We start from the raw sequence: 27994 nt of genomic DNA on the forward strand, positions 1-27994 counted from the left end.
TTCCGTGAGATCAGAGTCTTCGTGGTATAAGCTAGAATCAATTGGCAGCATTCTTGAAATCCGGAAAGTCTAAACCTTTTCTGTAGCATTCTGAGTAGGATCTGGGATGGGATGACTGTGACGAGTTTCAAACTCGCGAGTGCTAGGCGCAGTGACAGTACGCAAAAGGATCACTGGATCTTATTCAGACACGATCGAGAACCGACAGATGATTAGCCCTACGTAACCCATAGCCGGACCATTTTCACTGAGAGGACGGACGGTAGCCATTGACAACGGTGATCCCCAACATACAGCTTGCCATGGAAGGGAGTACGCATGACTGGATGAATACAGTAGGAAAGCAGAGATTCAGGAGGAATAAAGCATCTCCATATGCTTATCTGAAATTCCCACCAATGAATTGCATAAGTATCTCTATCTTATTTCATGTCTTATTCATCTTTTAATTATCAAAATCCCATAACCATTTGAATCCGCCTGACTGAGATTTACAAGATGACCATAGCTTGCTTCAAGCCGACAATCTCCGTGGGATCGACCCTTACTCATGTAAGGTATTACTTGGACGACCCAGTGCACTTGCTAGTCAGTTGCACGGAGTTGTGAGAGAAGTGTGAACTCATGATTCCATGTACCAATATGCAATATATATTATTAGCTTATTCTTCCTATATTGATTAAACTGAATTCAAATATTTAAATATTATTAGTGTGTGCTATATATCCTTCAAATGTTACATAAATATAACAAAGGTAAAAATATATTACTTTAGATATAAAAAAAGAGAACTTAAGAAAATCTCAATAAGGTGTTGCTTAAGGTATTAGAAAAAGACAACTACAAATAAACTTAGATAAGTGTTGCTTTAACTCTATGAAAAAAAGCAACTTAAAAAAATATGGACAAGTGTTGCCTTAGGTATATGAAGAAGGCAACTTAAAAAATCTGGCTAAGTGTTACTTTAGGTATATGAAAAAACAACCAGAAAAAACTTATACAAGTGTTACTTTAGGTATATGAAAAGACAACTTAAAAAAATCTGGACAAGTGTTGCTTTATGTATTAAAAAATACAATTCGTAAAAAGTGTTGCCATAAATCCTTATCTAAAGTGTTATGTTCAGGTCTTCTAAGGCAACCCTTTCGTGGAGTTGCTTTTTTTTTGTAGAAAAGGCAACTTTTTTTAAGGTTGCCATAAAAAGGGTTCCCTTTGATGCACAAAAACGTTGCCTTAGACCTAAGGTAACGGCCGTATAGCCAACTCCCAAAAAGCGTTGCGTTTTGTCGAAAAGTGTTGCCTTTGATCAAAGACAACACTTTTTCTTATTATAGGCCACGTTTTTAAAGGGTTGCCTAAGCCTGAATTTGTTGTAGTGTTGGCCACCATCTCTATCAAATTCAGGGCTTTATTAGTGGTCTTCATGTGCAAAGATCCTTTTGCAGAATTATCCAATGAGAGTCTCGAAGCTTAAGTGATTCCATAAAAAAAATCTGCCATTGCACCCAATCTGACAACATATCTGGAGGGAACTTTTTATTAATGGCCTTGTACCTCTCCCAAGTTTCATAGAGAGACTCGCCATCTAACTGTCTGAAAGTCTAAATGTCTATTCTCAGCTTAGTCAACCTTTAAGGCGGAAAGAATTTGGTTATGAACTTACAGACCAAATCCTCCTAGGTTGTAATACTTTTCTTGGGTTGTGCCTCGAGCCACTGACTAGCCCCGATGGTCTTGACCGTATCACAAATCCTCAGAAAATTAAAGATGAATAAGTTGGGGTCCTCCTGAGGACTCTCAATGAACTGGCAGTTTTGCTAAACTAAGAAATCAATTAAGGTTTTAGCTCAAAATTGTTGGCATTCATAACCAGTGCCATAATGCTTCCCACACAATTCCCAAAATTGGGGTTAGTATATGACCACAGAGTTCTTCTTACTGGCTGGACATTATTGGGATTGTTGACAACTTCATGATCATTATTATTTGCCATTCTGACTTCGATTTCCTCTTGAGATTCATCCCTGAGATCTTTTGTAATTCTCTGAGCTCTAGCTTGTTGCCTTCGTCTCCTAAGATTTCTTTTAATCTCAAGGTCGTAGTCAAGAACAAGTTCTTTGTCCTTGTTTTTCTGCATAAACACTCAAAAAATAAGAAGAAATGAGATTCTCAACGTCACAGTGAAGAAAACCCCTGTGAGCAAGTCGAAAAGAGAAGTAAATTAAACTAAAATGAAATAAAATAAACAAAAAGAAAGGGTCTAATCAAGGTAATCAACCAACTGGTAGTTTATTAATCACAATTAATCTCCAATAACGGCGCCAAAACTTGATGCTGAATTTTCATGCCACAAACTACCAGCAAGTGCACCAGATCGTATCAAGTAATACCATGGGATGGGATTATCATTCTCACGAGAATTAATGGATTAAGCAAGTAATGATTGACTGATTACTCTAGTCAGACAAGCAACAATTGAGGATTTTGAATAGCAAATAGCATAAAAGTCACTAAATTAAAGAAAATAGGCAATAAATGCGTGAAGAGGTTAATATGAGAAGAGCATTAAGGCTTTGGAGATGTTTAGATTTCTAAATTAACAATTATTGTCATCTACCTTTATCATACAAAGATTTAATTCATAGCAAACACAAGGTGATTGAATTCTAATTCCTTAGCAATTCAATCTCTTCTAACCTAATTGACCGTCAATTCCTTGATCAATTAATTGTGCTAAAAGAATAAGTTTGAAATTTAGTTTAAAGACCACACAATTCTCAAGAACTCATAAATAATCCGATTATATGTCACATATCACATCAAATCCAGATAATTGAAGAATTATGAGAAAAGGGTTTCAAGATTTAATTCCAATGATTTAACTTTTTCAAGATTCAAAGGGATTCAATATAGATTAGGGTTATTTTCCAATATACTCTAATCCTTAAGATGAAGAACGAAATCAATTCTTGAATAGAAATCAATGCATTAATCAAAAGTAGAAAAATAGTAGTATTAATCCATCAAAATAAACAGAGCTTCTAATATTAACAATGGAGGCTTTGTTGCGCATGGTGCAGAGAAAATCCTAAAAGTGTAAAACTGAAAATTGCCGAAGAGGAGAATAGAAGAGAGAGTCCTGTAGGACAAATCTCCTCCCTTTTATACCCCTAATCCTAATTGATACAAACTTAAATTAAAACCTACTAGTATCTTTTCTATTTATTTATTTGAATTTAAATCTAAAGGAATCAAGCTACTGGCTTTAAGGAGAACGTGAGGACCACTTGATGATTCGCTGCAAACGCTAAATGCCGGTGATGTGGCATTTAGCGCCACACATCCAGGGAGTTACGTGCGAGTCCTAAGTTCCTGGCACTAAACACCGGTGATGTGGCGTTTAGTGCCACCTTGCCTGAAGGGAGCAGAATGGTGAGCTTTAAGGGTCCAGCATTAAACGCTAGTGATGTAGTGTTTAGCACCAACATGGTAGGGAGCAATTTCTTGCTTTATGTTTTCATAAATTCTGTCCGATCTTCACTCAAATACTACCTGAAATCAATAAAAGGTAACAACACTCAAAGTAGCTTCGATCTAAGCATAAAATACCTAATTCCTCTTAGAAAATCAATAATTCACTACATAAATCAATAAAAAAACAATGTCTATAATGCTCATGCATTATCTATCCATACAAAAAGTGTGCATGTCTGCTTGGTAGACTCCTAACTCCTCCTAACTCCTATTGAGTTGGATCAAAACATAATTCATTAAGAATAAAAAAAATAATTTAAATTTAATTATCATAAAACTTTCGATTTGGAGAACTTGAAAACAAAAGGAATTTGGAAGAGTTTTAGCGGGTTAATAAAAACTTCCAAAATCCTTGTTCTCCAAATAATTAAACTCATGAATGAAGTTTAACTCTCCAAAACCACTTCCTCCTATCTAAAATCCTCTTAAACCAAACACGTCAACATGCCCTTAGAGTAACTCTTCTTTTTAAATATATGCAAAAGTGAACTATTTAATCCCATTTTTGAAACTGTTGGTGGAGTGTAAGGTAACTATAAGTTGATAAAAATATAGCCTATACAAAATTATTGATTGTCGATGTTTGCTAACTCGTAAACCAATATAACATTATCTTCTATGCACAATGCTCTTGTACCAATGCAAAAGTTAACAAACTTTTTACTTTTACAGAATTTCATTCTTATAGTTTAATTATCTTTTCATCTTTATAATTTTATTAAATTTTTAATTAAATTTTATAAATTTTTTTAATTGAACTCTTACATTATTTTTAATTTTATAATTAAGTATTTCTTAATCTAAAAAAATTAAAATTAATTGAATATTTTTTTATAAATTAAAAGATATTTATAATTAAAATTTAGTTAGATCTTTGACTTCATATATTTTAGAAAAAAAAATTTATTAATTTTAATATTTTTGATATAAAAATAATTTAATTACAAAATTATAAAGACACAATTAAAAAAAATAATATAAAGATATAATTAAAAATTTAATAAAATTATAAATACTAACAGAGTAATTAAATCAATTTCATTAAATTATAACTCTTACTGAGTTACTGAATATTATGAATACTATTTGTCTATTTGTAGTGGTGAGAAAAAGGTATGTAGATAAGTCAAGGATAATCTTTTTTTTAAAGAAAAATTGGTTGAGCGTTAATGGAAAGATAAATGTTGTGATTTTTTATTTATATAAATAAAATAAATATTTTAATTATTGAAATAAATAATTATAAAAATTATTACTGAAATTCTGTTATGGCACGAACCAAGCCATGATTGGCGCTTAAGAGACAAGTCCCTCAACAAGCTAAACGACCAAATTTTTAGAAAAACAGATAAAATCTCCTCTGTTTTTAGGACCTTACCAATATAAATATTAACTTCCTGTATCAATAATAAACATCCATTTCCAAAGACAACAACAACAACATATTCCAATCATATCCACAACCAAATATATCCAAAATACGCATCATATATATATATATATATATATATATATATATATATATATATATATATATATATATATATATATATATATAAGTCTTACATAACCAAATTATAATTACATCTAAACAGTTCAAGAATCAAGATAACATAACCCACACGAGGATCCTGCCTATGACATATGGAGCATTGACATAATCTAAATTTTAAGGAAAGGTTTCATTACATAATTACTTATCCATTAAAAAGAAGAAGGGCTCACCAAAATGACTAAGATCTACTAAGGGCAGGTGGAATGGAACTAGGAATGACTCCTGTATCTAAAAAATATGGGAATATAATAGGGTGAGTTTTGCAACTCAGAGAGCAAACATTACATCTATAACCCACACGAGACAATACAGAGTTTACCTTAAAAATTATATTTCTTTTCAGAGATGAGAAATTCATATTAATTAATTATGCAAACAAATAGATAAGTAGTTAAGCGGATGAACTAAAATGGGAGTTCTCATTCCAGAAGTCAAATCAAATCAAATATTACACACCTAGGGCGGCTCCACCTCTAAGGGTAGCCCTTTCCTCTAGTGTGTTCGTATGATATAACAGATCCAACGTGTGGCCTACACGTTGGGCTAGCAACGCCCCTGCTAACTAAGGTCTGAGTTAGATGTATCTAAATTAGTGTTATAACCGCCGCCGTTAACTATGGTTTTCTAGTCAAAGTCTTCAAAACCTATCCAAACCAAATCATTTATAACAAATCTCTAATAATTATAACATATTACTAAATATCCATAGTAAATCAAATATATATAAGAATGCATGCTAAAATTTAATAAAAATTCAAAAGAGTCAAATAAGAAAACATGTATGCTTTACAAAATATATAAATATCATCTTGTGTGTATTTTTAGAAAATTATAAGTTTCACAAATCAATATTTATTTCAAAAATTCAAAAATCACAATAATCGAATATTTTCAAACTCTAAAAATAATGATTCAATTACATATTGATAATAATACACTTAAAAATAATTATAGACATAATATCCACTCACAACTTGATTCCAAGAAATTGGAAGCATCTCTGAGCGCGTCAACAAGCTACCTGATGAGCGGATAATTTATACGCTTTTTGGCATTGTTTTTAAGTAGTTTTTAGTATGATTTAGCTGCTTTTAGGGATGTTTTCATTAGTTTTTATGCTAAATTCACATTTCTGGACTTTACTATGAGTTTGTGTATTTTTCTGTGATTTTAGGTATTTTCTGGCTGAAATTGAGGGACCTGAGCAAAACTCTGATAGGAGGCTGACAAAGGACTGCTGATGCTGTTGGAATCTGACCTCCCTGCACTCGAAATGAATTTTCTGGAGCTACAGAACTCCAAATGGCACGCTCTTAATGGCGTTGAAACGTAGACATCCAAAGCTTTCCAGCAATATATAATAGTCCATACTTTATTCGTGATCAGATGATGTAAACTGGCGCTCAACGCCAGTTCCATGCTGCATTCTGGAGTCAAACGCCAGAAACACGTTACGAACCAGAGTTGAACGCCCAAAACACGTTACAACTTGGCGTTCAACTCCAAGAGAAGCCTTAGCTCGTGGATAGATCAAGCTCAGCCCAAGCACACACCAAGTGGGCCCCGGAAGTGGATTTATGCATCAATTACTTACTTTTGTAAACCCTAGTAGCTATTTTAGTATAAATAAGACATTTTACTAGTGTATTAGTCGTCTTTTGACCACGTTACATCTTTGGTCTCAGTTTTATTTTATTATTCATCTCAGGAGACTATTGATCACGTTTTAGGGGGCTAGCCATTCGGCCATGCCTGAACCTCTATCACTTATGTATTTTCAACGGTGGAGTTTCTACACACCATAGATTAAGGGTGTGGAGCTCTGTTGTACGTCAAGTTTCAATGCAATTACTACTATTTTCTATTCAATTCGATTTATTCCTGTTCTAAGATATTCGTTGCACTTCAACTTGCTGAATGTGATGATCCGTGATACTCATCATCATTCTCACCTATGAACGCGCATGACTGACAACCACTTCCGTTCTACCTTTGACCGGGCACATATCTCTTGGATTCCTTGATCAGAATCTTCGTGGTATAAGCTAGAATTGATGACGGCATTCATGGGAATCCGGAAAGTCTAACCTTGTTTATGGTATTCCGGGTAGGATTCTAGGATTGAATGACTGTGACGAGCTTCACACCTGATTGAGAACCGACAGATGATTAGCCGTGCTGTGACAGAGCATTTGGACCATTTTCACTGAGAGGATGGGATGTAGCCATTGACAACGGTGATGCCCTACATACAGCTTGCCATGGAAAGGAGTAAGAAGGATTGGATGAAAGCAGTAGTAAAACAGAGATTTAACAGGGACAAACATCTCCATACGCTTATCTAAAATTTCCACCATTAATTTACATGAGTATTTCTATCCTATTTTATTTATCTTTTAATTATCTAATCCAATCACATTTGAATCAGCCTGACTGAGATCTACAAGATGACCATAGATTGCTTCATACCAACAATCTCCGTGGGATCGACCCTTACTCACGTAAGGTATTACTTGGACGACCTAGTGCACTTGCTGGTTATTTGTGCGGAGTTGTGACTAAGTATAATTCACGTGTGAGAGCTACCAAATTATTGGAGCCATTGTTGATGATCACAAATTCGTGCACCAAGTTTTTGCACTACAAGATTCTCACTAATTGATGGAGGTTTTATAGTGGAGGTTTTAAAAACCTCCCCAACATTATCTATTTGTGACAATTTACAAAACTCCCAAAAATAAAAATGTCAGTATTTTAAAGGCCCAAATAAACTCTCAAAGCCCATAGTAAAGATGCAAACAAGGGCTAGCTTCTAGTAGCTTCGAGTGAGATGGAGAGGGAGCAAGACCTAATCATAACAGTCGTCCTCGCCATCGCCCTGCCGTTGCTACCGCCACAGCCACCGCCACTGCTACAGCCATTCATCTGCCAGCGGCGAAGAAAGCGATGAAAAGCAAAGCTTCTCCTCCAAAAACAAATTCTCTTCCCGCAATTCTTCTTCCAAGTACGATTTCGTTAAGGTCCGTTTCGAAACCTCAATTTCAATATAGATATCGAAAATTTTCTTCATTGCATGAATGTACATAATCAATCATTTTGGAATCTATTTTCTGTTCAGTTTCAATTGGTTTATTTGCTTCTATAGTGTGAATATCGATTCCCTTGTGTTTTGTGCTTATAGGTGAAGGTGTGGTTGGGTGATAATGCGGATCACTACTATGTTCTGTCTAGATTTTCGCTCAGTAGGTGCGGTTGGATGATAATGCTGCAATGTGGACTTGATTTGGTTAGTATCATTTGTGATTTGCTTGTTGGTTGCAGATTCCCAATCATGTAGCTATTAAAATTGCTCTTGAACTGAAGAAGCTGCTCATTGACAATAGCCTTCTAGATGTGTATGAATTATTCGCTAACTATTTCAGTGGGTCAATTCTAGAGTGGATAGGCCAAAAGAAAAACCTGTAGTTTCTTGATTTCTCTCAAAACTTGTTCTACGAAACCATTCCTTCAAATTTAAGTGATGTCATTAGAATGACTAGATATTGGGAAAAATTCATTTCTCTGTCTTTCTAATACCATCCACTGTATTCTAATGATACTGATCTTTGTTTCTGGTGGTAACTTTCTGCTTTTGGTAGGAAAATGGCCAGTGCTGGTTTATCTGGAACTCTTTTGTCAGGAATTGGAAATTTGAGCCATCTCCGAACATTGTGAGTGTCTCTCTTATTCTCCACATAAATTGCCTATACTTTTCAAACTTAATGGTGAATTGTGGTGTATTGTTGACTCAGCAGTATCTGAAAGATGCCTTGTTTATTATGCTTTTTATTCATAAATAGTCATAATAACCTTCCACTAATTTTTAATAGATGCCAAACAACGGTAGGATAAAAATAAGTAGTCATAAAATACAATGAACTCATTTTATCATGTGACTAAGTGAGTTTTTTCATTGCTGAACTTAGGTTACTACAGAACAATCAGTTATCTGGTCCTATCGCGGCTGAGATAGGCAAGTTGTCAGAGCTTCAAACTCTAGACCTTTCCAGTAACCAGTTTGTTGGAGGAATTCCTAGTTCTTTGGACTTATTGTCTCAACTAAGTTACTTGTGAGTGTGTTTTAACAAATAGATAGATGATGATGTTATTTTAACCCTGTTTTTTTTGTTCCCCTTAAATTTTAATTTTATTCATTAGTGTTTCTCTAACTCCATGGTTCCTAATTCAATCATGCCAAGCTTTTCAGGTGGCTCAGCAAAAATAATCTATCTGGACAGATCCCTCCACTTGTTACTAACTTGACAGGTCTTTCATTTTTGCATGTCCTCTACTCCTCTATGAAATTTTGTAATACCTTTACCTCCTCAATCAGTCAAGTACAGTTCCTAACCTTATATTTTTTGAAGGGACTTGTCATTTAATAATCTCAGTGGTCCCACTCCAAAAATTTTGGCAAAAGGTTACATGTGAGTTCTTTAATTGTATTAGCTTTTTTGCCTAGATATGCAACAGCTAAATTCTGATTATCCTATTAAAAAGAAGAAACACTTGTAGCACTTTTGTTTTTTTTTTCTAAATTTCCTTTAATCATGCATTAATTGACACTATACTTCTTTTATCATAGTATTTCAGGAAATAACTTCCTTTGTACATCTCCTTCTGAACATTGTATGGACATTTCAAAACCACTAAACGGTAATACATTTAACTTTTGTTCATTTTATTAATAATCGATTGTTTTATTTATGAACATCTGATAATGAACAGAACTTAATGATTTAGATTTTAGCGTGACCTAATTGCTTTTCTAGCTAGTGGGGCTTATTTACTGCAATTGCATAATTATGAATCATGTTGAACTCTTAACATATCATTTGCAAGTGATAATCAAGTGAAATCTATTTATATGAGAATGCTCCTTATAACTATTGATACTTTTTACAAACTAGGAAAGCTTACATTTTCATTCAACAAGGCATTTAAGTTGATAGTGCATTAATTTTTCTTCAGATGCTATTGAGTTTATAACTATGATTTTATATATATAATAATTATAAAAAAATTAACCAATCTTTTTTTTTGGGTCTATTAGCTTTTGAAATCAAGGCTTTGAAGTGTAAAAACATATAGATATAGACTTTTTTTGCTTAAGCTGTTGTGTAACACTGCTTAAGCTTTTGAAGTCAATAGCAGAATCCACTTTTGTTGTTCCAACTTAGTTGACACATGCTTGCTTTGATTATTTATTGGTAAGAGTAGTTATTCTTGACTAAAAATTAATCCATCCAAATTTTGAAAAGGAAAAGTAAACTAGTTGGTTTAGATTGTTAGAAAAATAAACTAAATTTTGACTAAGTATTTTATTTATTTATTTATATATTGTGTGCTACAAAAGAATTTCAGGTTTTTATGATGGCTGAGTCAGGGGTGAAAAAATTCAGCCTAAACATCAAGAAGACTGGAAAAGGTGTGCTCCCTAAAAATGAAAAAGGTACGATCCCCAACAAGTTTCAGAATGTTATTGTTAATTAGCATTTCATTTCACTTTATGGACATGTTCTATCTTATAGAAAATCTTATTTTTGTACATGCAGTTTTTTGGATCTTAGTGGTGTATTGTTTTAAAACCAATAGTGAGACAATAATATAAACCATGCATTTCAGGTCCATATTACTAATGCTAAAATATGGAATGCATAGGATCTAAGTATCAAGGAACTGGCTGAATAGATCAGCTTGAGAAGGGAATGGTACGCATAAAAGAAGATCTATCTTTGAGGCATATTTTAGATGAGATAGAGACGGGTGGTCCTACTGCTATTATGAGGTTTGGATGGCAAAATTTCTTATCTTTTTGGCCATTTCAAAATTTCTATCAGTTCAATGTTTTCCAAATTTTAAATAGTTTCTAAAGTGTTTCAGGTTGTTTGTGCAATTTGTAACACTGAGCAGCCGGTAAGTATTTTCTTCCAACTTATTTCTTGGAGATGGACTAGGCTGAATTTGATGCATAATTCCAGCTAGGAATTGTTAATATTTTTGCTTCCTCAATGATGCTGAATGTTTTTTTAATCAATTTGCAGATAGGAAAACAACAGATTCATTGTGATGAGTGTGAAATCTGTAGGTACGGTTTACTTAGCTGTGTTGAGTATATCCATATCTTATGTCACTTGAATTTATGACATACAAGCTAATTTTTTATGATCTAATTTAAAAACAGGGTTGGTGGTCAAGAGAACTATTTCCACTGTGAAAAGTGTGGTATACATTCATCATTCAATCAGCATTGTGCATTTTTTTTCTTTCCCTTTTGTTTGTTTTTCCTAAGCTTGTCCATACTTTGTTTTTCTGTGAATAATTAGAAGAGTTTACTGCTTTCAGACTTTGGTTTATCAGTATCATTGAATAATTTTTAAATTTAGTCCTTGATCAATGGCATGCAAGGTCATGCTATTCATAGAATAATTTTTTGTGAATAATCTGCAGGGTCATGCTATTTAGTTACACTACGTGACAATCATTTGTGTGGAGAACTCCATGGGCATGTGCATTACTGAAGCTGCTGTTATTGCAATTATGTAGTTATATGATATTAAAACATTGAAGTTATTTTATTTTATTTTTTTTTAATGAAAAGCAAGTAATAGTTATGAAGAACAATATCATATGTAATTATGTTTGGAATTATTGACATTGAAAACTTTTATATATATAGAGTTATCTTATATTGAGAAATTATTATTTTTTTGGTGTCATTGAGGAATTATTGTGCTATAAAAGATTTAGTTTTTAAATTTTAATGTAAAAAAAATTAATTTGAGTAGTGTGTAAATGAGAAAATTAATTTGTGGGGGTTTTAAACTGCCACAAAAAGTGATTTAAAACTGCCACAAACACCAGTATAAAACTCCCACTAAACACACACAAAACCTCCACTGAATAGATCGTGGAGGTTTTTAAAAACCCCCACAAAAGACCTCGTGGCACCTCAAATTTTGGAGGTTTTAGAAACTCCCAAAAACTATTTGGTGGGGGTTATAAACCTCCACAAATAAGAAAAAAAACCTCCACAAATAAACAAAAATCTTGTAGTGTTGGCGCCGTTGCCGGGGATTGTTCGAGTATGGACAACTGACGGTTCATCTTGTTGCTCATATTAGGTAATTTTTTTTTAAAAATTTTCAAAAATCTTTCAAATTTTTTTTATTTATTTTCGTTTTTCTAAAGAATATTTTTGAAAAAAAATTACAAAAATCCAAAAAAATCATAAAATCATAAAAATCAAAAATAAGTTTGGTGTCAATTGCATGTTTTTAAAATTATTATGCATTTTTCGAAAATTCATGCATTCATAGTGTCCTTCATGATCTTCAAGTTGTTCTTGGTAAGTCTTCTTGTTTGATCTTGATGTTTTCTTGTTTTGTGTATTTTCTTGTTTTTCATATGCATTTTTTGTTTGTTAGAGTCCAAGCATTAAAGATTTCTAAGTTTGGTGTCTTGCATGTTTTCTTTGCATAAAAAATTTTTCAAAAATATGTTCTTGATGTTCATCATGATCTTCAAAGTGTTCTTGGTGTTCATCTTGACATTCATAGTGTTCTTGCATGCATCATGAGTTTTGATTCATAATTTTTATGTTGTGAGTCATTTTTGTTGTTTTTCTCTCTCATCATTAAAAATTAAAAAAAATAAAAAAAATATCTTTTCTTTTTTTCTCTCAAAATTTCAAAAATTTGGGTTAACTTAGTCAAAAATTTTTAAAATTAGTTGTTTCTTACAAGTCAAGTCAAATTTTCAATTTTAAAAAAAAAAATCCTATCTTTTAAAAATCTTTTTCAAAAATCATATCCTTTTCATTTTTTCTATTTTTCGAAAATTTTGAAAATTATTTTTCAAAATATCTTTTTCTTAATTTTATTTTAAAATTTTTGAAAATGTGCTAACAATTAATATGACTAATTAAAAAATTTAAAGTTTGTTACTTTCTTGTTAAGAAAGGTTCAATCTTTAAATTCTAGAATCTTATCTTATAGTTTCTTGTTAGTAAAGTAATCAAATTTAATTTTAAAATTTAAATCTTTTAAAAACCATATCTTTTCTATCTTATCTTCTTATCATATCTTTTATATCATATCTTTTTCAAAAATTTTGTCTTATCCAAAAATTTGATTTCAAAATATCTTCTTATCTTCTTATCTTTTCAAAATTGATTTTCAAATTTTTTCAATCAACTAACTAACTTTTTGTTAGTTTCTTATCTTTTTCAAAACCACCTAACTACTTTTCTATCTCTAATTTTCGAAAATATCTCCTTCTTTTTCAAAAATTCTTTTTAATTAATTAATTGTTTCAAATTTTAATTTTAATTTTAATTTCTTATCTTAATTTTCGAAATTCATTAACTCCTTTTCAAAAATGTTTTCGAAAATCTCTCTTTCATCTTCTTCTATTTATTTATTTATTTACTAACACTTTTCTTCACCTCTCTTCATCTCAATTCACTACCCCTATCCTCACCCTTCTGTTTGGAGTCTCCTTTCTTTATCCCCTTTCTTCTTCTACTAATAATAAGGAACCTCTTTACTGTGACATAGAGGATTCCTCTTCCTTTTCTTTTTCTCTTCTCTTTCATATGAGCAGGAACAAGGAAAAAGGCACTCTTGTTGAAGCTGATCCTGAACCTGAAAGGACTCTGAAGAGAAAACTAAGAGAAGCTGAATTACAACAATCCAGAGGCAACCTTTCTGAGATTTTCGAACAAGAGAAGGAGATGGCAGCCGAACCCAACAACAATAATGCAAGGAGGATGCTTGGTGATTTTACTAAACCCATGTCCAAGTTTGATGGAAGAAGCATCTCAATCCCTACCATTGGGGCAAACAATTTTGAGCTGAAACCTCAACTAGTTGCTCTAATGCAACAAAACTGCAAGTTTTATGGACTTCCATCAGAAGATCCCTATCAATTTTTAACTGAGTTCTTGCATATCTGTGAGACTGTAAAGACGAATGGAGTAGATCCTGAAGTCTACAGGCTCATGCTTTTCCCTTTTACTGTAAAAGACATAGCTGGAACATGGTTGGACTCTCAACCTAAAGATAGCCTGGACTCCTGGGATAAGCTGGTCACGGCCTTCTTGGATAAATTCTTTCCTCCTCAAAAGATGAGCAAGCTTAGAGTGGATGTTCAGACCTTCAAGCAAAAAGATGGTGAATCCCTCTATGAAGCTTGGGAAAGATACAAGCAGATGACCAAAAAGTGTCCTTCTGACATGTTTTCAGAGTGGACCATATTAGATATATTCTATTATGGTCTATCTGAGTTTTCCAAAATGTCATTGGACCACTCTGCAGGTGGATCCATTCACCTAAAGAAAATGCCTGCAGAAGCTCAGGAACTCATTGACATGGTTGTAAATAACCAATTCATGTACACTTCTGAGAGGAATTTCGTGAATAATGGGACGCCTCAGAGGAAGGGAGTTCTTGAAATTGATGCTCTGAATGCCATATTGACTCAGAACAAAATGTTGACTCAGCAAGTCAACATGATTTCTCAAAGTCTGAATGCATGGCAAAATGCATCCAACAGTACTAAAGAGGCATCTTCTGAAGAAGAACCTTACGATCCTGAAAACCCTGCAATGGCAGAGGTAAATTACATGGGTGAATCTTATGGAAACACCTATAACTCATCATGGAGAAATCACCCAAATTTCCCATGGAAGGATCAACAAAGGCATCAACTAGGCTTTAACAATGGTGGAAGAAATAGGTTTAGCAATGGCAAGCCTTTTCCATCATCTTCTCAGCAACAAACAGAGAATTCTGAACAGAGCACCTCTAACTTATCAAACATAGTCTCTAATCTGTCTAAAGCCACTTTAAATTTCATGAGTGAAACAAGGTCCTCCATTAGAAATTTGGAGGCACAAGTGGGCCAGCTGAGTAAAAAAGTAACTGAAACTCCTCCTAGTACTCTCCCAAGCAATACAGAAGAGAATCCAAAGAGAGAGTGCAAGGCCATTGATATAGTCAATATGGCCGAATGCAATGAGGAAGAAGATGACGTAAATCCCAAGGAGGAAGACCTCATGGGACGTCTCTCAAGCAAAAAGGAGTTCCCTATTGAGGACCTAAAGGAATCTGAGGCTCATATAGAGACCATAGAGATTCCATTGAACCTCTTTTTACCATTCATGAGCTCTGAGAACTATTCTTCCTCTGAAGAGGATGAAGATGTAACTGAAGAGCAAGTTGCTCAATATCTAGGAACCATCATGAAGCTAAATGCCAAGTTATTTGGTAATGAGAGGAAGCATGAAAAGCTTCTCTCAGTACAGAGTCAAACAGAGCCCCACAGTCAAACTCTAAGTTTGGTGTTAGGAGGCCACAATCAAACTCTAAGTTTGGTGTTGAATCCCCACAACCAAACTCTAAGTTTGGTGTTGGGACTATACAACATTGACCTGATCACCTGTGTGGCTCCATGAGAGCCCATTGTCAAGCTATTGACATTAAAGAAGCGCTTATTGGGAGGCAACCCAATTTTTATTTATCTAATTTTATTTTATTTTCACTGTTATTTTATGTTTTATTAGGTTCATGATCATGTGGAGTCACAAAAAAATACAAAAATTAAAAACAGAATAAAAAATAGCAGAAGAAAAATCACACCCTGGAGGAAGGACCTACTGGCATTTAAACGCCAGTAAGGAGCATCTGGCTGGCATTCAACGCCAGAACAGAGCATGGAGCTGGCGCTGAACGCCAGAAACAAGCATGGAACTGGCGTTCAACACCAGAAACATGCTGCAGATGGGCGTTGAACGCCCAGAACATGCATCACCTCGGTGTTTAAACACCAGAATTGCATGCAAAGGTATTGTACATGCCTAATTAGTGCAGGGATGTAAATCCTTGATACCTCAGGATCTGTGGATCCCACAGGATCATCTCAGGATCTGTGGACCTCACAAGATCCCCACCTACCTCACCCTTTTTCTCTCCATTCACGGTCATCCCTTCTGTTTTTCACCACTCACATCCATCTCTTCCCCACCCAAACCCACCCTACATAGCCGAATACACATCTCTCTCCCTCTCCTCTATATCTTCTTCTTCTTCTTCTATTCTTTCTTTTTTTGCTCAAGGGTGAGCAACATTTTAAGTTTAGTGTAGTAAAAGCATAGCTTTTTGTTTTTCCATAACCATTGATGGCACCTAAGGCCAGAGAAACCTCTAGAAAGAGGAAAGGGAAGACAAAAGCTTCCACCTCCAAGTCATAGGAGATGGAGAGATTCATCTAAAGGGTCTAAATCTCAGTGGTAGAACATTTGAATGCAAATCAAGAGATCCCTGAGATACCTCAGGGGATAAATTTTCCTCCACACAATTATTGGGAGCAACTAAGGATAGGAGCACCAAAATCACTAGGGATCATGCAACAGAAGCAAGGAAGAAACATAGAGGAGCTCAAAGAGCACCATTGGTCCTTCAAGAAGGCACCATCCTCACTAAGGTGGACTCATTCTTTATTCTTATTTTCTCTGCTTTTCAGTTTTTATGTTATATATTTATCTATGTTTTGTGTCTCTACTTCATGATCATTAGTAGTTAGTAACTATGTCTTAAAGCTACGAATAATTCCATTAATCCTTCACCTCTCTTAAATGAAAAATGTTTCTAATTCAAAAGAACAAGAAGTACATGAATTTCGAATTTATCATTGAATTTATTTTAAATTATATTGATGTGGTGACAATACTTTTTATTCTCTGAATGAATGCTTGAACAGTGCATATTTTTTATCTTGTTATTTATGAATGTTAAAATTATTGGCTCTTGAAAGAATGATGAATAAGAGAAATGTTATTGATGATCTGAAAAATCATAAAAATGATTCTTGAAGCAAGAAAAAGCAGTGAAAAAGCAAAAGGCTTGCGAAAAAAAAAGTGTGGCGAAAAAAATAGAAAGAAAAAGAAAAAGCAAGCAGAAAAAGCCAATAGCCCTTAAAACCAAAAGGCAAGGGTAAAAAGGATCCAAGGCTTTGAGCATCAATGGATAGGAGGGCCCAAGGAAATAAATCCAGGCCTAAGCGGCTAAATCAAGCTGTCCCTAACCATGTGCTTGTGTCATGAAGGTCCAAGTGAAAAGCTTGAGACTGAGTGGTTAAAGTCGTGATCCAAAGCAAAAAGAGTGTGCTTAAGAGCTCTGGACACCTCTAACTGGGGACTCTAGCAAAGCTGAGTCACAATCTGAAAAGGTTCACCCAGTTATGTGTTTGTGGCATTTATGTATCCGGTGGTAATACTGGAAAACAAAGTGCTTAGGGCCACGGCCAAGACTCATAAGTAGCTATGTTCAAGACTCAACATACTTAACTAGGAGAATCAATTAACACTATTTGAACTCTGTGTTCCAAGAGAAGCCAATCATTCTAAACTTCAAAGGATGAAGTGAGATGCCAAAACTGTTCAGAAGCAAAAAGATACAAGTCCCGCTCATCTAATTAGAATTAATATTCATTGATATTTTGGAATTTATAGTATATTCTCTTCTTTTTATCCTAATTGATTTTCAGTTGCTTGGGGACAAGCAACAATTTAAGTTTGGTGTTGTGATAAGCGGATAATTTATACGCTTTTTGGCATTGTTTTTAGGTAGTTTTTAGTATGATCTAGCTACTTTTAGGGATGTTTTCATTATTTTTTATGCTAAATTCACATTTCTAGACTTTACTACGAGTTTGTGTGTTTTTCTGTGATTTTAGGTATTTTTGGCTGAAATTGAGAGACCTGAGCAAAACTCTGATAGGAGGCTGACAAAGGACCGCTGATGCTGTTGGAATCTGACCTCCCTGCACTCGAAATGGATTTTCCGGAGCTACAAAACTCCAAATGGCGCGCTCTCAATGGTTTTGGAAAGTAGACATCCAAAGCTTTCCAGAAATATATAATAGTCCATACTTTATTCGTGATCAGATGACGTAAACTGGCGCTCAACGCCAGTTCCATGCTGCATTCTGGAGTCAAACGCCAGAAACACGTCATGAACCAGAGTTGAACGCCCAAAACACATTACAACTTGGCGTTCAACTCCAAGAGAAGCCTCAGCTCGTGGATAGATCAAGCTCAGCCTAAGAACACACCAAGTGGGCCCCGGAAGTGGATTTATGCATCAATTACTTACTTCTGTAAACCCTAGTAGCTAGTTTAGTATAAATAAGACATTTTACTAGTGTATTAGTCGTCTTTTGACCACGTTACATCTTTGGTCTCAGTTTTATTTTATTATTCATCTTAGGAGACTATTGATCACGTTTTAGGGGGCTGGCCATTCGGCCATGCCTGAACCTCTATCACTTATGTATTTTCAATGGTGGAGTTTCTACACACCATAGATTAAGGGTGTGGAGCTCTGCTGTACCTCAAGTTTCAATGCAATTACTACTATTTTCTATTCAATTCGATTTATTCCTTTTCTAAGATATTCGTTGCACTTCAACTTGCTGAATGTGATGATCTGTGACACTCATAATCATTCTCACCTATGAACGCGCGTGACTGACAACCACTTCCGTTCTACCTTAGACCGGGCACATATCTCTTGGATTTCTTGATCAGAATCTTCATGGTATAAGCTAGAATTGATGGCGGCATTCATGGGAGTCCGGAAAGTCTAACCTTGTCTGTGGTATTCCGAGTAGGATTCTGGAATTGAATGACTGTGACGAGCTTCAAACTCCTGAAAAGGCTGGGTGTTAGTGACAGACGCAAAAGAATCACGGGATTCTATTCCAACCTGATTGAGAACCGACAGATGATTAGCCGTGCTGTGACAGAGCATTTGGTCCATTTTCACTGAGAGGATGGGATGTAGCCATTGACAACGGTGATGCCCTACATACAGCTTGCCATGGAAAGGAGTAAGAAGGATTGGATGAAAGCAGTAGGAAAACAGAGATTCAATAGGGACAAACATCTCCATACACTTATCTAAAATTCCCACCATTAATTTACATGAGTATTTCTATCCTATTTTATTTATCTTTTAATTATATAATCCAATCACATTTGAATCAGCCTGACTGAGATCTACAAGATGACCATAGATTGCTTCATACCAACGATCTCCGTGGGATCGACCCTTACTCACGTAAGGTATTACTTGGACGACCCAGTGCACTTGCTGGTTAGTTGTGCGGAGTTGTGACTAAGTGTAATTCACGTGTGAGAGCTACCAAATTATTGGAGCCATTGTTGATGATCATAAATCCGTGCACCACTTCCGAATGATGTCCAATAACTCTACAACTCTAGAATTTTGACAATAATGATATTTGTGAGCTACTAATATTGTCAATTAACATAATCTTACTCACTTTGATAAAAGCCCCAAATTTCCTAATCTTAATAACCCTAATTCGGATTTTGCTATATCCACATGTATAGAGATGACAAAAATTGGAGATATAGCTAATTATTGAGTCAAAGAGTTACCTTGAAGCCTCAATAATAACTGAAACTCAAAAGTTGAATGCTTCCTTTACTCATTAAGATGAAATCTTTGATTTGAGGTTGTGAAAACAAAAATTTCTCTTGGGTTATAAATGATGTATTAAAATGGAGATAAAATAGAAGGATAAAAATGAAATTTAGTATGTTGTGGTTGAAATAAAAATTTTTGAAATGAAGAAGATAGGATAGAAGAGAAGATGAAGGGAAGGAGGGGGTTTGTTGCTTCTTGTATGAAAGAATGAAAAAAGAAACGAGAGATAGAGAGGGATAGGGAGCTCGAGAGAGTTTAGGAAAAGAAAAAAGGAGATTAAGTGCGGGCATGTGCCCCCCACGTGCTACTCTCTCTCCTTTTTTTCGGTTACTACAAATTCATTCCCCAAGTTTATCTCGTTTATAATGTAAACGAGATAAGCGTACACATGTCTCATTTACACTGTAAATGAGATAAGGTTGGGGGACATCTTTATATACATTTTGTTGACAGTGAGATTCCGGACCCCAATTCGAAATTTTCGACCACTTTCTCTTCTCTTTTAACCATTTCTGATCATATTATCGAGTAATATGAAGATGGCGTACGTAGATGCACATGATTAGAACATCAACTAGCTGAATACGACATGGCACTATGCTAGAACAGATAACTTGGTGGTTAGTTCTATTATCTTGAGTTTTATGTATTCCCATAGATGTAGAGCCATGGTTAGGGTACTTGCGAAGAACTTGGATACAATTACAATGATTAGGAATAGGTCACTGGTAGAAATTATTAATTCTAGGAATGTGGTTATTATTTTATATAATTCCATGTATGTATAGCCATGGTTAGGATACTTGTCGAGAACTAGAATACAATTTGTATCCTGAGAAATAGGTCACTGATAGAAAATAGTAATTCTAAGGTTGTGGGTATGATTTTTGGTAATTAAATTGTTAACTGTATAATTATTAATTTAGGCTTTAAATATTGGAGTAGATATTTTTCATTTGTGGAGTCTAGTTTAGGGGTCACACGTGTCTTAATTTATTAATTTAGTTAGTAACTAGCCAAGTATGATAATTAGATTATTAAGTTAACTCAAAGTTTGGTAGTTAGATAATTAATTACTTTACTGAATATTTTAATTTCACATAATGCAATTAGAAAATATGTATTATTTAAGACGGTTTATGTTGATGGACTTAGACAAATTTTTAATTTTTAATTTTTAATAATTGTGAAATATTTTTCTTTGTCAGAGGCTTCGCCTACTCTTGCCCCGGCAAGTGTCACACATGCTTCCTCTATTGGACGCCATCGTCTCGTATCTGAAGGAGGCTGGATTCAGCGACATGGTGCCTCTCAGGGATTTCGTATTCGACAACTCCCTGATTACGATATTCATGGAGCGATGGCGTCCAGCGAACCACATGTTCTATCTATCGTGGGGTGAAGTCACCATCACCCTACAGGACATGGCATACCACCTTGGGCTACGCGCACACGGGGACCCAGTTGGGGGTGCTTCCGTGACTTCCTCAAGTGGCACGGCTCAAAGACATGGGAGATGGTGGAGCGACTGCTTAGTGCCAGGCCTCTAGTGGTTCCACAGTAGGGGGCTCAAAGGAAGGAGTCATTCTCGCTAAAGTTTGTATGTCTGAGGGACCGTATCCGCCATATGCCACCGACCAATGACCCGGATACACTTCGATAGTATACGAGGTATTATATCTTGTTACTAATCGTAGGCTACCTGATGACGGACAAGTCAAACAACTTGGTCCATCTGCATTGGCTGCCACTATTGTAAGACTTTGGGCGGCGCCGTGCGTTGTCTTGGAGCTCAACGGTGCTTGCTAGGACATACCACTCAATATGCTCTGCAGTACACCAAGGCATTACAGACATCATCGGCTGCACTCTGCTGTTGGTGTCCTAGATATACTAGAGATTTTTTCAGTGGTGTCCACTTGACCGAGAAATTTTCATGTATCCTATTGCTGCGAAGTAACAATTGTTTATGTGTTTCTAATCTTTTTCTTCGCCATCTGGACCTTTCTGTAGGAGGATTTGAAGTGATAGCTCTGCCAGGCTGCACCTTGCAGGACAGGGATGCTGACGGATGGGTTTGTCTGTATCAACGGCAGGATGACTTGCAGATGAGGCTGCTATCTTGTTGTTGATGGTCTTGGGACATGGTAGGTGCTAGACAAGTATGCACTTCACCAACCCTCCGGACCTCCCTAATGAAATAAAACATCCATGGTTTTGTTGGAGGGCAACACGGATACTCCATGGACATCCATTTGCAGCTTGACGGCAATGCACATGGTACTCTAATTGGTCCGATTCCACGACTCGATACTCAGCACTTCTGCGAATACTGTAATTCTTCACACCCTGCATTACTGCATCTCGGCATTTGAATCTATGGCCAACCCGAAACTCAACCCCATCATCTAGGTTGTAATACTCTTTCCCAATGTTGAAAAATTGAGATTTCTCATGCATGGTGTCCAGATCCAATGTATGATAGTGACTTGGTACATTTGATAGCGCCGTAATCGGGTGAGAGGGGAAGCAAAACATCGCACCGCTGCCTCGGCCGGCGTCTCCGGTACAAACTCCTCGTCATCATCATCTTTAGAGGAATCATTATCTTTGCTATCCACAACATACTCTTCGTCGGAGTCTTCCTTACCCACCTCCATGTCTTCCACTGGCATGGCAACATGAATCAGTGGTGGTGCGAAAGGTGAGTCATCCTACACAAACGTCGAGTGTACAGAATCACCACCATCAACATCACCAACCTCGGCAGAAAGGTCCATCACTTGTTCTGCCATGATTCTCCCATGGATGTCGAACATGAGTCGCACATGCTCGTCGTCGAGGAGCCGAATAGTTGAAAACGGAAAACTCCATTACCCAACGGTGCTAGCAACCTATACCCCACCCTTTCGATCTCTCCTCTCCATGTGCCAACAAGGTTGCTCAATATCAAACTTTTCAATTCGGACAATGAACTTACACGCCGAGTGTGCAATAGTAACGGATTTTCACACTCAAATATCACCTCATTGTCGCTATTTCTCATACGACAATTGGGATACACACAGATAACTACGTATCCGCTATTATTAGACATTTTTTCCTACTTTTTGTAAGAAAAACAGGAGAGAAGAAGATATGAAATGTATGTGGAGAATGACAAGAATTGTACATTCTTTTATAGCAATTGAAAATTTCTCTTACTGTATCTCGTTTACACAGTAAACACATTATTTTAACACATATCTCGTTTACAGTATAAACAAAATAAAGTTGGAGAACGGATTTTAATAATAATTTTTATAATTATTTATTTCAGTAATTAAAATATTTATTTCATTTATTTAAATAAAAAATCCTAAATTTGGTGGACAAATTGAAATTTTCGACAAATCTACAGAAAATGTAGAGTATATTTTTTTACTTCATAGAGAGTAAAATATAAGAAATATTTTAAGTATTGTGGATGTTTAAGTAATTTTAATCATTTGGTCTCGACTATTTATATATTTTATGATTGAAATTAATGGCTAAATGGGTGGAAATGCTGGAACACTTGAAAAGTTGAAATAATAAATAGTGAAGTGCCGCTACAGTTTTCTGTTAGTTACTACTTAACCACCACACCATCATCCTTCCGTAGTTGAAAAACTTAGGATAGAGCGTGTTTGCAACCCTGCGACAGAACCAACCAATCATGGAAACTTCCTCGAACTACGGAGCGTTCATGGAGAGGTTCCTTCTACCCCCAAGTTCCTCACCACCCGGGCATGCTCCCCTTCCTCTCACTTCACTCACTTTTGCAGTCAAAGACATGTAAGTTGTTGTGTCACACTTTACCCACTAAGTAATAAGCATAACGGTTTGTTTGAAATCAAAGAGTTTGTTGTGATTGCGAGCACGCAGATTTGATGTTAAAGGGTATGTGACCGGATTCGGGAACCCTGATTGGCTAAGGACTCATCCTGTGGCTACTTCTACTGCTCCAACTGTTTTGACTCTCCTTAAAGCAGGTGCTGCTTGTGTTGGCAAGACTGTCATGGATGAAATGGCTTACAGGTTTCAACTCCTTCTCGAATCTCAGTAAACTGACACCATTATTGTGCTTTTATACCTGTGTGGATTTTGTAGGGAATAACTAATTGAGATCATTTATATTTTGGTTCTTGAATGTTGAAACAGGTAAGATGGTTAATTTGATTTTTAATTTTTTAAAAATGATCAACTAGGTCCTCAACTTCCAAAAACTCGACTCTCATTAGTCATTGGCTAAACTTTCATCCCATAATCGTTAGTGCAGTGCTGACATAGACGGTTAAATGCATTTTGCCTCTCTAATAGATACTATTTAGTTGTTGTAACATAATTTCAAATACTATATCGACCAATATATGATGGCATTTAATTGTCCATATCATCATTACACTTATAGATGTGAGAGAGAAGTTTGGTTAAGGACCAATGGAAGTCACATTTCTGAAAGTAAATGACTGACTTGTTCATTTTGAAAAGTCACAGGCCAAATTGATTCTTCAGTTCAATTTCAAGGGTCAAAATAAACATTACTACATAAATTATTTGTTACTTTTTTTTAGATGACGAAGGACAAATTCGTCATTTTCAAGGATTTTGAGAGAAGACTTTGTCCCTTTTCTTTTTCAGTATAATTTACAGTTTTAACAGATCAAATTTATTGGTCATTGCTATCTTTCATGCAAGTTTCCTTTATGGAAGCAGCTGATATGCTTGTACATAGCAGCTCCATATTCTTGTGCAGGGAGTATTTATCTAAGAATTTCTCAGTTTATAGGGACATTATGTAACTTTCTTAACTTTAACTGATTCAGTAAAATAGGATCATTTGAGTTTTTTTTTTTCCCCTGTTAATAATGTGACTAACTACTCTGATTCTTTTCTTGGCAGCATAAATGGAGAGAATATACACTATGGCACGCCTATAAATCCTTGTGCCGCAGATCGGGTTCCCGGAGGATCTTCTAGCGGCTCTGCTGTTGCCGTCGGTGCAAAACTGGTTGATTTCTCCTTAGGTGAACTATTCTTCCATTCAATGAGTCAATTATTCTGATAACACTTCGTTAATAGTTTGAACTTTGAACCTGATTTTCACCACTTGATTTGTATGATAGGAACCGACACGGGAGGAAGTGTAAGAGTGCCTGCATCTTACTGTGGGATCTTTGGCTTTCGTCCTTCTCATGGCGCTATTACAGAATCTGGAGTTACTCCTATGGCACAAAGCTTTGATACTGTGGGTAAGAACCTGCAACTTTGGGATCATAGAAGCTTGTTAGTTTTCTCATATTGAAAACTTATTTTGACTCTCCTGGTGTATTCATAAATCAATGTATCAATGTACTAATGTGCTGGTACTACATGCTCTTGTTCAGCATCAAGAGATGGATCCTAAAAGAACTTGTGTAATTCTAAGTCTCATGGTCTTGAAAGTTTAGCTTTCACTATTTAGTCAGCTCTTTATATTGGAGACTCATTTTCTACTTCTCAAATTCACATCCAGGATGGTTTGCTAGGGATCCAAAGACTTTCACCAGCGTTGGGCGCATACTTCTACAGCTGACAGAAGTCTCAGCTGTTAGACCTACTCGCATAATCATCGCAGATGATTGTTTTCGGCTTTCAAGCACTCCATTTGATTTAATTACACAAGTTGTCACTAAAGCTGCAGAGAAGCTATATGGAGGTGAGCAATTGACCAGATAGAACTTCTGTAATAATTTCAGTATGGTTATTTGATGTAATGGCGTACCTATCTCCATACCGGCTGAGAATGATGTTTAGTTATGTAATTGAACTGAAACAATCTGATCCTTTGCAGGTGATATATTAAAGCACGAAAATCTCGGCGACTATGTGAAGGACAATGTTCCAAGCTTGAACCATTTCATGACAAAAGAGAACATAGACCAAGTATACAATATTCCATCACTGACAGCACTTTCAAGCGCAATGAGATCGCTTCAGAGGTGTATCTCATCATCCAGTGCTGATCCTTGGCTTTCAGAAACTGAAGAGTGCACCTTTGTGTTCTGTTTTGAACTACATTTGATTCCTTGCTTTGTTCACTTTTGTTAAACTTAGGTTTGAGTTCAAGAGTAATCATGGTGAGTGGATCAGTGCAGTCAAACCAAATTTAGGTCCTGGAATATCTGAACGTGTATCAGAAGCCTTAAATGCAACAGGGGAAGATGCTGATATCTGCCATGCTATAAGAAGGGAACTGCGCGATGCTCTTACTTCTCTTCTTGGGGTATTCTCTCTCACACACGTATAAGGACTATGGAATCCACATAACCAAGTAACAAAGAACAAAGTTCATGAGATAAACATCATAAACTTATCATGCTTGTGTATGAGTCTTTTACATTTATAAAGTTGTTGAGAACATAACAGAAGTTCATTCATTACCACAATAGATACTTTTCTTACCAAGTTAAATAATAATTTGCGCTTAAAAGAGGGTGTGGTGAACCTTGCTTATCTAAGAATTTCTCAAGTGTTTGAAACTTTCAGGATTTTGGTGTTCTCATGATCCCAACAGTACCAGGGTCTCCACCAAAGCTACAAACAGATCCATCTGAATTAGAAGTTTTTCGAGCAAGGGCATTTAGCTTGCTGTCCATTGCTGGAGTCTCTGGATTTTGCCAGGTTGTTCCTCTCTCCACTATTTATATGTTGTTTAGAAACTAATTGAAACAAAGTAAGTCGGGTTAATAGTTTCTCTAAATAATTGTATATGCAAGGATTTCTTTAAATATCTAGAAACCAAACAATATAAAAAGAACTGAGGAAAGTCAATTTCTTGAGAAATGGAAGATAAAATTAATGTAAAAAGAAAGCATACAACAGAAAATTTAAGTTGGGTGATAATACTCTGATATTATGTTAGATTCACCTTGACCAAAAGGGTTTAGAAGCATAAAACTCACATGACTGAAACAGAAAGTAGAAAAGGTTGAACAAACTGAATCATAAATATCCTTAGTCTGTTAAATTTCAGAATGTAACTGAAATGTTGTTTGTTAACTATCTGTAGGTAACCATACCCTTGGGGATGAATAATAACCTTCCTATATCAGTTTCACTGTTGGCCAAACACGGTGCAGACGGATTCTTGCTTCACCTTGTCGAGAATCTTTATGACAGCATTAAGCAAGAGGAAGCAGCAGCAGTGTCAAATCCCAAGAATATAAGTTAACTACAATTAAACTACAAGGATCTCGCTGTACGTTATATCAATATATGTCCCAAGTTCCTGACAAAATAAATTTATGCAAGTTTAGAGAGCTTCTAATTATAGAACACATTTTAGTCCCAATTTGATGGCTCTTGATGAATGGGATATGGAATATCGAATTCTCTTTGACTTTGACCTTCCCAACTACAATTTAGCTAGTTGTTTCATTCATAGGAGTATGAATCATATTGTGGTCTTGAAAAATATTTCATTTGGTTTGATTGCTCAAACTCCATCATTTCTTGTTCTTGATACTCTCAACTACTATTAGCATAGTAACTTGAATTATTTTGTGGTGGTGAAAAAATCTCCCATGTAATTTGCTTATTCAAAGGATGATGTAAACTCCATTCTTTCTTAAAGATACTCTGTAGCAACACAATCACCAAGATAAAAAGAAATTGGAATCCCCATTGTCACAATTGAGGGAATTCTTAGTGAGGCAATATCACAAACAGTTAACTAGCAATAAAAAATAAAGAAATAAAAGTAATTAAATGAATAAACAAAAAGAAAAAATGTCTAATCTAAGGAATCAATCAACTAGTAGTTTATCAATTACAATTAATCCTCAGCAACGGCGCCAAAATTTGATATGAAATTTTTACAATCTCGCATAACTACCGACAAGTGCATCGGGTCGTATCAATAGTAATAAATTCACGGTGAGTGAGTGTCGATCCCACGAGGACTAACGGATTAAGCAAACAATATTTAATTGATTATTCATGTTAGAAGGTCATATTTGGATAATGAGCAATTGAGTGAAATTGAACAAGGAATAAATGAAAGCAATAAAATAACAAGAAAGTAAATGATGAGAATATAAAGTGTTTGAAATTAAAGTGTAGAAATCTTAAATTGCAAGAAACTAAAGGCTGGAAAGTAAATAACAAGAATCAAGAATGCAAAGAACATTGGAATCAAGAGATGTTGCATTCTCAAGATCAATAATTCTCATCTCTATTTCAATCATACAATCATTGATCTCTTGGCAAATCATAATTGATTAAATTCTAATGTCTTAGTAATTCAATCTCTCTTAACTGGATCAATTGTCAATATCTTGATCTAATTGC

General features: G+C 35.3%; 2 protein-coding genes and 1 non-coding gene across 11 annotated transcripts; 2 read left to right on the top strand and 1 right to left on the bottom strand.

The window, feature by feature from the left end:
- The first annotated feature begins 8707 nt into the window (after window positions 1-8707).
- On the top strand, window positions 8708-11831 carry LOC112710861 (uncharacterized). Of its 8 annotated transcripts, XM_072202899.1 has the most exons (10): window positions 8714-8800; window positions 9056-9199; window positions 9337-9395; window positions 9497-9556; window positions 9715-9785; window positions 10516-10581; window positions 10755-11045; window positions 11174-11217; window positions 11314-11354; window positions 11580-11831. In XM_072202899.1, exons 1-5 carry the CDS (start codon window positions 8733-8735, stop codon window positions 9780-9782), a joined length of 399 nt encoding a protein of 132 aa, XP_072059000.1. In that variant the 5' UTR covers window positions 8714-8732; the 3' UTR covers window positions 9783-9785; window positions 10516-10581; window positions 10755-11045; window positions 11174-11217; window positions 11314-11354; window positions 11580-11831. The 8 variants fall into 8 exon arrangements, 6 of the variants coding, with proteins under 6 accessions (XP_072059000.1, XP_072058999.1, XP_072059001.1 ...); XR_003157061.2 differs by having other exon boundaries at window positions 8708-8800; window positions 9329-9395; window positions 10755-11217; XR_011865659.1 differs by having other exon boundaries at window positions 8708-8800; window positions 9329-9395; window positions 9521-9556; window positions 10755-11217.
- Window positions 11832-14262: 2431 nt separating this feature from the next.
- On the bottom strand, window positions 14263-14366 carry LOC112713581 (small nucleolar RNA R71). Its single transcript, XR_003158551.1, has one exon. It is a non-coding gene; the product is annotated as a small nucleolar RNA R71 (small nucleolar RNA).
- Window positions 14367-23178: 8812 nt separating this feature from the next.
- LOC112710862 (amidase 1) lies at window positions 23179-27145 on the top strand. Of its 2 annotated transcripts, none has more exons than XM_025763295.3 (9): window positions 23179-23458; window positions 23549-23701; window positions 24566-24690; window positions 24790-24915; window positions 25179-25361; window positions 25497-25644; window positions 25760-25928; window positions 26192-26326; window positions 26715-27145. In XM_025763295.3, exons 1-9 carry the CDS (start codon window positions 23340-23342, stop codon window positions 26874-26876), a joined length of 1320 nt encoding a protein of 439 aa, XP_025619080.1. In that variant the 5' UTR covers window positions 23179-23339; the 3' UTR covers window positions 26877-27145. The 2 variants fall into 2 exon arrangements, 1 of the variants encoding a protein (XP_025619080.1); XR_003157066.3 differs by having other exon boundaries at window positions 23182-23458; window positions 26176-26326.
- Window positions 27146-27994: the final 849 nt, after the last annotated feature.

Source organism: Arachis hypogaea, chromosome 9 (genome assembly GCF_003086295.3).
Source record: "Arachis hypogaea cultivar Tifrunner chromosome 9, arahy.Tifrunner.gnm2.J5K5, whole genome shotgun sequence".
NCBI lineage: Eukaryota > Viridiplantae > Streptophyta > Magnoliopsida > Fabales > Fabaceae > Arachis > Arachis hypogaea.

What these genes read in the sequence shown, in the direction of transcription:
- LOC112710862 (XM_025763295.3), top strand. Translation starts at nt 23,340, where the DNA reads ATGGAAACTTCCTCGAACTACGGAGCGTTCATGGAGAGGTTCCTTCTA. An exon ending in ACAAAGCTTTGATACTGTGG is followed by an intron (nt 24,916 to 25,178) that starts GTAAGAACCTGC and finishes ATTCACATCCAG; the next exon opens with GATGGTTTGCTAGGGATCCA. An exon ending in CTCTTACTTCTCTTCTTGGG is followed by an intron (nt 25,929 to 26,191) that starts GTATTCTCTCTC and finishes TGAAACTTTCAG; the next exon opens with GATTTTGGTGTTCTCATGAT.
- LOC112710861 (XM_072202898.1), top strand. Translation starts at nt 8,733, where the DNA reads ATGGCCAGTGCTGGTTTATCTGGAACTCTTTTGTCAGGAATTGGAAAT. An exon ending in TTGAGCCATCTCCGAACATT is followed by an intron (nt 8,801 to 9,055) that starts GTGAGTGTCTCT and finishes TGCTGAACTTAG; the next exon opens with GTTACTACAGAACAATCAGT. An exon ending in ACTTGTTACTAACTTGACAG is followed by an intron (nt 9,396 to 9,496) that starts GTCTTTCATTTT and finishes TATTTTTTGAAG; the next exon opens with GGACTTGTCATTTAATAATC.